The following is a 10,162-nucleotide window of genomic DNA, read 5'->3' as shown; positions in this document are numbered from 1 at the left end:
CTGGCAAACCACAGAGGAACCGAGTCACCCTGACTAAGCCAGCCTGGTTCAGCTGCTGACCACAATATAGTGGACACCTTCCTGGGAAGCCCCCTCGCTCCCAGGGAGGGATCAGCAACTCACCTGAGAGAGGAGGCACACAATGGCACCCTTCAGGGGTGTGGTGTGGTACCAGCAGGAACCCAGACCATGACAGGGTGCAGCCCTGCTGCTTCCATCCCCAGCTCCACCGTGGGGACAGAGGTGGCTCTCTCTGAGGCTTTAGAGGCACCTTCTGAGTGCAGGCAGGGGATGGCTCCTTCCCACCTCAGGGTTAGTAGAGGGTGGTTGACCCATAGAGTGTTCCTGAGCCTCAGGGTGCCTTTGGGCACATCTCCCAGTGCAAGACCTGGTCTGCAGCCTGAGTAGCCACTCTCCTCGGATGGCCCTGGAGGAAAGCAGTGCCTGATAAAATCTTTTTCATCATTTGAAAGCGTTTGGCCACAGGAAGATGTGTTATCCAAGGGCTGCCCTGGCTTGGAGTGGGGGAGATGGTTGCGAGCATTAGCTAGGGACAGGACAGGGGTGCTTTAAGACAGCCCCTGTGGAGCAAAAATATCCTCTGCTCCAGCCAGGAAATCCTGTGGCATCCCCTCCGGCAGGCACTGTGCCCAGCTGCATTTTCCCTGAGGCAGGAGGATTCTTGAGGATGTTCTTCATCTTTCATCAGGCCAGGGATGGGCTTTCCTCTTTCTCACCTCCCTGCTTCAGCACAGTCGTTTGATGCTTCTCCCCTGGGATCTCCACTATCTTTCTGCTCCAAGAAGCTACTGTGTTGTGACTTGCCAGTCTATTTAAATTGCCAATTTATTTTCTGCAGGTAGGGCAGGCACTGGCATTATGTGCATTTTAAGGTCTTTTTTACATCTCAGCCTCTTTGCTTTTGTGGAGCTGCAAACTGCCCTGTCCATGCTGCCCATGCTGTTGCAAACTGCTGGGCTTTGCCCTGTGCAGCATCCTCCAGTTGTGTGTGACACCAGGCAAGAGGTATCCCCATCTGAATTGCTACTATTGTGGCTGTCCAGCTTTCCGTACACAGGGTCGGGTGGTGCTTGCTGAAGTTACCTTTCTAAAAGTCCTGACTTCTGGGGCAAGCCCCTGAAAGAAAAAAATAAAAGCTAAAATAATGAGGGGAAAGATGTTGCTAACCATTTGTTGTCACCTTTGAACTGAAGTGACTTCCTTCTCCTCCCTCTTGCTGTTCTGCTTTCAGAGCAAGATGGTTACAAACACCAATTAAACCGTGCTTGGGCCATGGGCAGAGGAGTACAGGATTTTTCCTATCTGAGCAGTAAAATAAAAGGTATTTTCTGCACTTTTCTGCTATGAAATGGCAAGGAAACATGGGGAGTGCTTTCCTAGGTTCTTTTTATTTTTATTCACCCTTGAAAGGAAAAGGACTGTTTTGCAGAGAGGCATTTTGGGTGGACTCACCAGCCTGACAGGAAACAAGGCAGGATCTGCTCCTTCCACCCATACCTGCTGCTCTGCCAGGGACTCAGTTGGCCCAGCCCTGTGATGGGACTGTATCTGGCTCCTCTGGGGAGAGCTGCATGCAGGGGGCAGTTCCCTGGGCTGCCCTGCTCCAACCACAGCTGCCAACCCTCCTCTTCTGCCTCTGGCAGTCAAAGGCTTCCTGGTGCCCAGCAGCTAGAAAACCCACTTCTGCTCTTAAAGGCACTCACATCCTTCGGCAGAGTCGTGGGGCTGGGAGCAGCGTCCGTCCTGATGAGCACCAGCGCGGGCAGTGAGCGGAGCTGTGCCGGCTGCCGCGCCTCTCCCCTCTGCTGTGGGGGTGCCGCGAGGGCACGGTGGGGCTGCTGGGGGCCGCTGTAATGTGTCTGCTGGCCTGCAGACCATTGCTCTCCACAATGAGCCGGAGAAGTCCTGCCCCAGGGAAGTCCATGATGACCACCCCCCAGCACACGGGCCGTCCCCGCCGGCGCCACAGGTGCTGGTAGCAGCGTGGGTTCACAAAGCGGGCCACCTCCTCGGGGCAGGTGAAGAGCCCGTTGCCAGAGCAGAAGGTGAGGTGCATGGTGGCAGGGTCCCCGCTGGCCGCCCTCTCCAGGTGCCGCCGTGCCTGCACCCACTTGCGCTCCAGTGAGAGCACGTTCCAGGCATCACTGATGCTCAGCTGCTCATAGGGGATGCCCAGCACCTCCTGCGCCAGCGCCTCCAGCACCACAATCTTCCCTCGCACCTGGCCCAGCGTTGGCACCTCCTCCCGGCACCACACACAGCCCTGTCCCTCCTCCAGTAAGCAGCGCTGCAGCTGGGAGGCGAAGCCAGGCCGGGAGAAGATGGGCAGCTCCTCCTTGATGCGCATGAGCACAGCCTCACCGGGGTGTGCGCGGAGGAAGCGCAGGGTGCGGCGCAGGACCCCCCGCAGGCTGGCCCGCTGGAAGGTGCAGAGATGGTACACATGGAGCTCGCCCCGTGCCAGCCTGCAGCGCACATCCAGGAAGCGGACACCAGCTGCCAGCTGAGCCTCCAGGCCCCAGCTCTGGCACCGCAGGCGCCGGCCACCGAACAGGCTGAGGGAGTCGTGGGTGCCAGGGATTGAGAGGCGGGAGAGGGGCAGGGAATCGGGGAGCCCCGCCATCCAGTCAGGGCAGCAGGCTGATGGCTGGGGCGTGCAGTCAAACGCTGCGCTGCGCCAGCACTGCGCCTCCATGCCACTGGGAGAGTAGACACCCGGTGCCTGGCCAGCCGTACAGAGGCCTGCCGTGGAGGAGAAGCATAACATGAGCAGTGGGAGCACCACATGGCCCCATGCATCCCAATCCCACTCCTGCCCAGAGGTGTCCCCACCATGCTATGAAACCCTATGGCATACCACGCACCCCGTACATGTTGCTGCCAACACTCTGCAGCATCGCACTATATAGTTCCCAGTCCCCCTCCCGTTTTCAAGCACTCATCCCACTACCCTGGACACCCACTACACGCCAGCCTTCCCGTCCTGCGCCTACCTGGGTTTGCCTGTGGCTGTGGGATGCAGGCCACCAGATGGGACGCACAGCCATGGGTGCCAGAGGCACTCTGGCAAGTAGAGCGGGATGCTGGCCATTAACCCTGTGATGGTCATGACGCGCATCCTGCCTTGCATGTGGCACATGCACCAGGGATTCATCCTCAGCCCTCGGCCAAGAGGAGTGCTCGGCAGACGTGCCGGGCTGGAAAATCACCTGGCTGATCCCTAAAGCCTGTGCACCTCCCTTCTCAGGAATCAGGATAAACGGGATTGGGGTGCTGCAGGGCCCCTTAATGCTACCTGTGGGAGCAGCTAGCTGTGCAGAGCCCCTGGGTGCCCACTGCAGAGCCATGTCCCAGGTTGGCTTTCAATGGCACCTGGCCTGCCCTGTTGATGATTGCCATTGTCCCTCTCATTGTCCCGGCAGCTGGTGCCTGGGGTGGGTAACTTGCCTGCTGCCTTGAGGACACAGCTATGGGGCACGCTGGCCAGCAGCGCACTCTGCATCAAATGGGTTTGGGGAGGAGATCACAGACACCTGTAAGCATCCCACCAGGAATACATCCCCTCCGCCTGAGCATGGAGGGCAGAGGACTCACAGGATCACAGAACTGTTAGGGTTGGAAGGAACCTCGGCAGATAATCCAGTCCACCCCCCCTGCTAAGGCAGGGGCACCCAGAGCAGGTTACACAGAACGCATCCAGGCAAGTTTTAAATATCTCCAGAGACAGAGACTCCATGACCCCCCTGGCAGCCTGTTCCAGTGTTCTGCCACCCTCAGCATAAAGCGTTCTTCTTCATGTTGAGGTGAAACTTCCTGTGTTTTAGTTTTATTGCTCCTCGTCCCTGTCGCTAAGACCACTGTAAAGCATCTGGCACCATGCAGCCTTCCAGGACGGCTTTCTGCTGTGGGCTCTGCCACTGCAAGGACACCGAGCGCAAGGACAGGAAGGGGAGCACTAGTATATTGTGTCCCTGTGCGCTCGGAGCAGCAGCGAGACTGAGGCGGGTCCCCTCGGGCAGCCCCTGCTCGGGACCCCGGGCAGCCTCCCTGTGCTACCTCCCCTACGCGCTGAACGCAGCCCCACGTTGAACTCCAGCAGCTTCTGTCCGCCTCCCTGGCCCCGCTGCCAGCGCGGCCAGGAAGAGCCCTGCTCGCCGGGCGGTAAAGAGCGTGCAGGCGGAAGAGGCCCGCCCCACCTCGCTCGGCATGGCGGCGGAGGGCAGTAACGGCGGCAGGGGCAGGTCCTGCTTCGTGCTGGGCGCCTCCGGGGAGACGGGCCGGGTGCTGCTGCGGGAGCTGCTGGCCCGGCAGCTCTTTGCCAGGGTGACGCTGATCGGGCGGCGCTGGCTGAGCCTGGGCGAGGAGACCGGCGCGGCCGTGGTGCGTTGGGCCGGGCGTCCCTCCGGGGTCCCGGGAGCCGGGGTGGCCGCGCTGACCCTTGGGCTCCCCGCAGGAGCAGGTTGTGGTGGACTTCGAGCGGCTGAGCGAGCACAATGCTGCCTTCCGGGGACACGACGTCGGCTTCTGCTGCCTGGGCACCACCAGGGCCAAGGCTGGCGTGGTGAGTGGGGCCCCGGGGGAAGCAGGGGTCCTGCCTGCCCTCTCCCTCCCATGCTGACCCTCCTCTGTCCTTTACCCACAGGATGGCTTCATCCGTGTGGACCGGGACTACGTTGGGCAGGCGGCAGAGCTGGCGCGGGCAGGGGGCTGCAAACACTTCCTCCTGCAGTCCTCCCGGGGGGCAAACCAGCACAGCCGCTTTCTCTATCTCCGGGTGAAGGTGAGGAGGCGCATGAGGGGAGCTTCTGATGTTCGTGCAGGAGTCAGAAAATGCTGGGATGCTCAGGAATGAAGCAGGAGCTGAGGTCTCTAGAGATGAGAATGGCTCTGGGGGTCCTGCTAGGGCACAAGGGAATGAGGGAGGGGGCCTGGCTGGACAGCTGTGCAACTGGCTTTGTCCAAAGCAGCACAACCCTGGCATATAGCGTCTGTCTCCCTCTTCAGACCACAGAAGGACCTGCTCAGGTCTCCAGCCCGATCCCAGCTCCCCAAACTGGGACGGCTTACTAGGTGAGGAGGCTCAGGGCTGTGTCCAGATGAGATGTGAGCTATCCCAGGGTGGAGAACCCGCAGGCTCCCCATGTGGAACCGTGATCATTGTGAAGGTTTTTTGTGTGCTGCAGCCCCCAGCATCTACTGGGCTCACTACTGTCTCCAGTGTCCTGTTCTGGGATCCCTGGGCTGGGCGCTGTCCATATGCTGTCTCAGGAGCATCCAGTTGCAGTTAGCATGATGGTTGCCAGGGTGCACTGCTGATTAACAGTCCACCACCTTGGACGCTCGCCCTCCACTGCCTTTTCCTGGGGAGTTGCTGGCTGCCCTGGCTGTGTCTGGCCTGTACCAGCTTTACATTTGCTTTAGTGCAGTCCTGCCCATTACTTTACAGCCCTTTCCTGCCAATTTACGGCATGGGAGGGATGGTACTTGCAGTCACCCTTGTCTCCTTTCGTCCTGCCCTACTGCTGTGACAGGGAGAAGTGGAGAACCTGGTCCAAGCTGTTGGTTTTGATCGCTGTACCATTCTCCGGCCAGCGTGAGTAGCAGTCGAGGGAGGGTGGGCACAGGACTTGGGTGGAGGGTTGCCAGGTCAGCGGGCTAGGAGATGGAGAAAGAAAGGATCTGTAAGGGGAGGGCTGGGGAGAGAAATGGAAAAAGCCACCAGCTGCAGATGCAGCTCCTGGATAAGCACACTGCTTCCCAGTGCTGCAGGGAGCAAGCACAGCAGTTTACCATGGCCTGTATCCCAATGCTAGTGTCACATGCCATGTAAGAAGAGGACTGGGTTGAAAGCAGAGGTTGAGGGACATAGGTCAAAGCTTATCTCTGCACAGACCTTGACCTTCAGCAGAGGAGATACTTGCCTGTATCGCTTCAGGTGTACTGTGCTCTTGCCACCTGGGAGTACTGGCATACTAGTTTTGACAGCACAGTGGGGAAAGGATTTTTATGTCCCAGGACTCAGCTTGGTCACGTTTTGGGACCCTGCCAAAGCCTCGTGGGTTTAGCAAGCTGGGCTGGGCCCCTAGCACAGCTGGAGAACCCAGTCTCCAGCTTTCTCCTGAGGGATGGCTTCAGTCTGACCCACCTTCCCTGCTCGCTCTGCAGGGTGCTGCTGTGCAAACGCCAGGAGTCCCGGCCCATGGAGTGGATAGCCCGGCAGTTTCTGGGTGTTGTGGCTTGGGTCTTCCCTACTGCTTATTCAGTACCTGTGGAAACGGTGGCCAGGGCTATGGTGGCCAGTGTGCTGCAGCCAGGCAAGGGGAAGGTGGAGGTGCTGGAGAATGGGGACATCCATAAGCTGGGAAAGGCAGTGTCACAGCAGGGCACATAGAGTAAAAAGGACGGGCAGGAAAGAGTTTGATTCACTGTTCAGATACTCTTCTGGGCCAAGGATGAGTGCACATGTGGGATAGGGGCAGGGTGCTCTCATGGCCAGCGTGGAGGTAGAGATGCACTTCTTTGCATGTCAGCTGGTTCTGTAGACTAATCAAAAATGCAGGTGCTGGTTGGTGGGTGACAAGAAACTATGTGCTTTTCTGCTGGGATCCAGCATGCAAACCTGGGTAAAAAAGGTGTAATACGGGCAAATTTTATTTCTTAAATAAAATCGTGTGACTGGTCTGTTTGTGCCATCTTTGGGTTGAAATTGTGTCTGTCACCTCGTCAATTGAACTGCATCTGTTCACAAATTGTGCCTTTGGTGACCTTTCAGCAAGCACACACAGGCAGGTGGCCATGCTGTGGACAGCCACAGGAAAGCAGAGGCAGTGCACAGCTGCCTGTGCTGAGGCTGCACTCCACAGAGCACACGGTGGCACCAGTGCCACTTAAATAGTGGAGCTCCTGGAAGCTCAACAGTATTTGGTGAGGTGCCTAGGGTGTGAGGTGCCTAGGGTCGTGGCTCTGCCTGCAGTAGGTCTCTTGACCTGCCTCTCTGTCCTCACTGATCTGCTGTGGGTGCAGAGGGACTGCTACAGGGATGCTGCTGTTCAGAACCAGACTGTCACTTTAGTACCTGTAGGAGCATAAACACTATGCAAATGCTTGCATTGACTTGAAAATGCCTGTACCAAGCAGGCTTCTCTGGGCTTTCCTTACAGACACAAGTGAACCAGAGCTCAGCCCTATGTTCCCGAGGGTGCTCTGCATGTGTAAGAGGTGATGCCAGCCCCATGCACATCTCAGGCTGGGTTTGCCCCTGCCCCATGCTGTCCTAGAAGAGGAGCAGGTCCCTGCCGTGGGCACAGAACAGGCACAAGGAACAGTGCCGTGTTCCAGCCTCATCCCTGACCGCTCTCAGGGTCGAGGAACTCAGTGGCTCTGCAGCTGGGACATGAGTCTTACGTGACTCCTGAATTCCCAGCTGGCCAGAGTCCCAGTGCTCTGGGTAGTGCTGCTTTCCAGGATTTTCTGTTCAACCTCACCCATGGCTCCTGTGTCAGTGACTTGGCTGTGGTGAGTGGAGTGAGCCTGACTCTCTTCTCCTTCCTCTTACACGAGCACTTTACTCATCGGGCTGGGCCTCAGAAGCTTGGGGGAGGCAGCTGGCTGGTATAGCCTCAAACTGTGTGTTAATGGGGAGTGTGTTAATGGACTCCTCAAACACGTGTAAGGCTTAGTCCAAAGGTAACAAATGAGGGGCCATGGAGCCATAATTACTGATGAGAGCAAACTCAATACTTTTAGAGTAATATTTAGTGTCAAAAGGGAAATACGAGGTAGGCTGGTCAGGAGCATCACACAAGTATCTGAGGGGCGTTAAGCTTACGCTCACAAAGTCTGTGTATGCATGCAGCACTGGATTACATAGGCATAAAAGCATGCCAACGCACAAAGAGATTCTTGAGAAAAGGCGATGTGCTTACACAGAGTGAAAATGAACACCTGAAGTGGTAGACCTTAAAGGAAGTGAAAATTGAAAGGCAAGGCACAGAAGATTTGAAGAAAGCATCCTAAAGGCATAAAAATTAATCATAACGATGTAAGAAGCCCCAGGGATGGAACATGACCTGGCTCTGTAAGAAGGAAAGAGATATCACAGAAAGGCTTGGTGAGTTACTTGCAGTGGCCTTTACTCTGTAGGAGCTCACACCAGCATTATGCCTTAGGGGACAAAGCACCTGGGGGGGAGGGGGGAGAATAATTGCTTTAAACCCCACTTTTAGAACACATGGTTAGAAACCTCCTGGAAGGAGTGCAGACAAACTGCCGAACAGTTGCCTGGGTGAGAATTACAGCAATCCCTTGACCAGAAAGTCAGTGTTGTTACATATGATGCTAATTTTTAAGAAGTTCCAGTGGGAACCAGGAAACCACAAAGCAGCAAGGCTGCCTTCTATAAAAGTCAAGTAGTTAGAAAGGATAATAAAGTCTTGAAATAACATGGCCTAGGATAAATCTGGTGTAATGGGAGATTCCACATGTTTTTTGAGGGGGCAGTTGCAAGGCACAAACCTAGAACGCTCTTGGGGGAAGCCAGCCATTGTGTACACAAGACAACTTGGTCCTCAGAGTGCACTTGGGTCTCCAAAAAGCTCTCCCAGAAGAGCTCTTAAAGAAATTCAGCTGTCGTGGGAAGAAAAGAAAGGTCTGAGTAGTTTCTTATTGGAAATATTTTCTTAGCGCTTTAAAGCCTTGAAACACACAAACCAAACATTTCTTACTGGACAAAGGTCCATGGAAAACACAAGCTATTTCTGTGTAACCCTTGTTTCTGCTCAGTGGTATATGGTTTCTTTTTCAGTGTTCCAGAAAAGTCTCTGCTGAAACGCACAACTACAATCCCAGCACATTATATCCCAGTATAGCTTCTTTATCACCCTGCATGGAGTTTCATCAGTCATTCTGGACCTAAATTTCCACAACTTGTTCTGTGCATTCATTACACCCCCGCCCTAAGGCTGTGGAAGAAATTAAAGAGCATTAGTCACTGAGGAGAGCCACAAAAACAGGGGATTTGCCCATGCAGGGCTGAAAGAGGTATGAAGTAGGTAAGTCTTTAGGGGGTAGACCCAGTTCCTCTGTGGAGTCTCTCAGGACAAAGCTCTGGGCTCCTCCGGGCAGTGGGAGGTCTGCAGAGCTGGAGCCATGCCTCCCGCACACCTGGAGCAGCTGCCTGCTTTCCAGGGGCATGCAGCTCAGCTGGAGCTGGGAGGAGAGCACGTAGGAGTGTCTGTCTGCTGGACAGCGTTTGCACAAACCGCCTGATCCCACAGATCCGAGCTCCCCTGGGATTTTGACGATGACTTTATTACTGAAGATAAATGAGAAAAAATAACTGTATTCCCAATGGCTCAGCAGCTGAGTGCGAGGCTGGGGGGGCTTCCCATGTGGTCCCATGGCCTCGCTGTTCTTCCCAGCCCTGGAGCTGTGAGAACCACCGGCACCTCTCACCCACCCGCCACTGCCACCCGCTCCCCACACCGGGAGGTGCCCAGCGGGCTGGCAAAGCACCCTGCAAACAGCACCTCGGTGTCAAAGGGGCTTTTCAGAGCAGCCATGGAGCTGGCAGGCGCTGACCTGACACTCGCCAGAACACCCTGGTGACATCTCTGCTAGCAGATGAATGGCCTGGACGTGCCCTCTGACCCCGAGGGCAACTGGCACAGCCTATGAAAAGTGCTGAGCTTGCAAAGAGCAGGGCGCTGCATCACAGCTGCTGGGACATGGGGCAATCAGGCTCTGGGCTACCCCCAAATTCGGGTGAAGCATCTCCGTGCTCATTACGGTGCCTCACCCCAGCTCCTTTGTGAAAAGCAGCCTGTGAAGGACTAAACTACCTCCATCCTCTGCGGCTGCCCTTGTTTCCTGCTCCCCTCAGTGAGGCACAAGGTGGGCTAGTGGACATATCAGTGCCAGGCAGTGGGAAGGAACTTGGAACCCCTGCTTGAGTCCATCCAGGGGTCTCTCATCAGCCCAAGTTCAGGCAAACATCATTCAAGAATCTCATCCTTTGAAATGGCTGTACTTTTTTCATTCAATTTCTATTGCAAGCCAGTAAAAAGCTAGCCCAAGCTTTGCAGGGATACAGAGTTTCCAGCAGACTTGCAGCTTTCAGTTAACTCACATGCTGAGATGCAGA

General features: G+C 55.9%; 2 protein-coding genes across 2 annotated transcripts; one reads left to right on the top strand and one right to left on the bottom strand.

Moving 5' to 3' along the window:
• Positions 1-1,664: 1,664 nt before the first annotated feature.
• Positions 1,665-2,716, bottom strand: LOC133268249 (1-phosphatidylinositol phosphodiesterase-like). The gene is given in 2 exon segments (XM_061451097.1): positions 1,665-1,831; positions 1,834-2,716. Coding segments are annotated over 2 exon segments (1,050 nt in total).
• Positions 2,717-4,002: 1,286 nt separating this feature from the next.
• On the top strand, positions 4,003-6,702 carry HTATIP2 (HIV-1 Tat interactive protein 2). The gene is made up of 5 exons (XM_061451770.1): positions 4,003-4,401; positions 4,475-4,582; positions 4,664-4,801; positions 5,553-5,614; positions 6,187-6,702. Exons 1-5 carry the CDS (start codon positions 4,228-4,230, stop codon positions 6,410-6,412), a joined length of 708 nt encoding a protein of 235 aa, XP_061307754.1. The 5' UTR covers positions 4,003-4,227; the 3' UTR covers positions 6,413-6,702.
• Positions 6,703-10,162: the final 3,460 nt, after the last annotated feature.

This window comes from Pezoporus flaviventris, unplaced genomic scaffold (genome assembly GCF_033815535.1).
Source record: "Pezoporus flaviventris isolate CSIRO_AGI_PZ_B2104156 unplaced genomic scaffold, CSIRO_AGI_Pfla_v1 ptg000013l, whole genome shotgun sequence".
In the NCBI taxonomy this organism is placed as follows: Eukaryota; Metazoa; Chordata; class Aves; order Psittaciformes; family Psittacidae; genus Pezoporus; species Pezoporus flaviventris.
The sequence above is the reverse complement of the archived record's forward strand: the minus strand, read 5'-3'. Positions and strand labels throughout refer to the sequence as shown.

Bases quoted from the DNA above. Each gene is read 5' to 3' on its own strand.
- HTATIP2 (XM_061451770.1), top strand. From the start codon at position 4,228: ATGGCGGCGGAGGGCAGTAACGGCGGCAGGGGCAGGTCCTGCTTCGTG. The intron at 4,402-4,474 runs GTGCGTTGGGCC...GGCTCCCCGCAG, and splicing joins AGGAGACCGGCGCGGCCGTG to GAGCAGGTTGTGGTGGACTT. The intron at 4,583-4,663 runs GTGAGTGGGGCC...CTTTACCCACAG, and splicing joins CCAGGGCCAAGGCTGGCGTG to GATGGCTTCATCCGTGTGGA.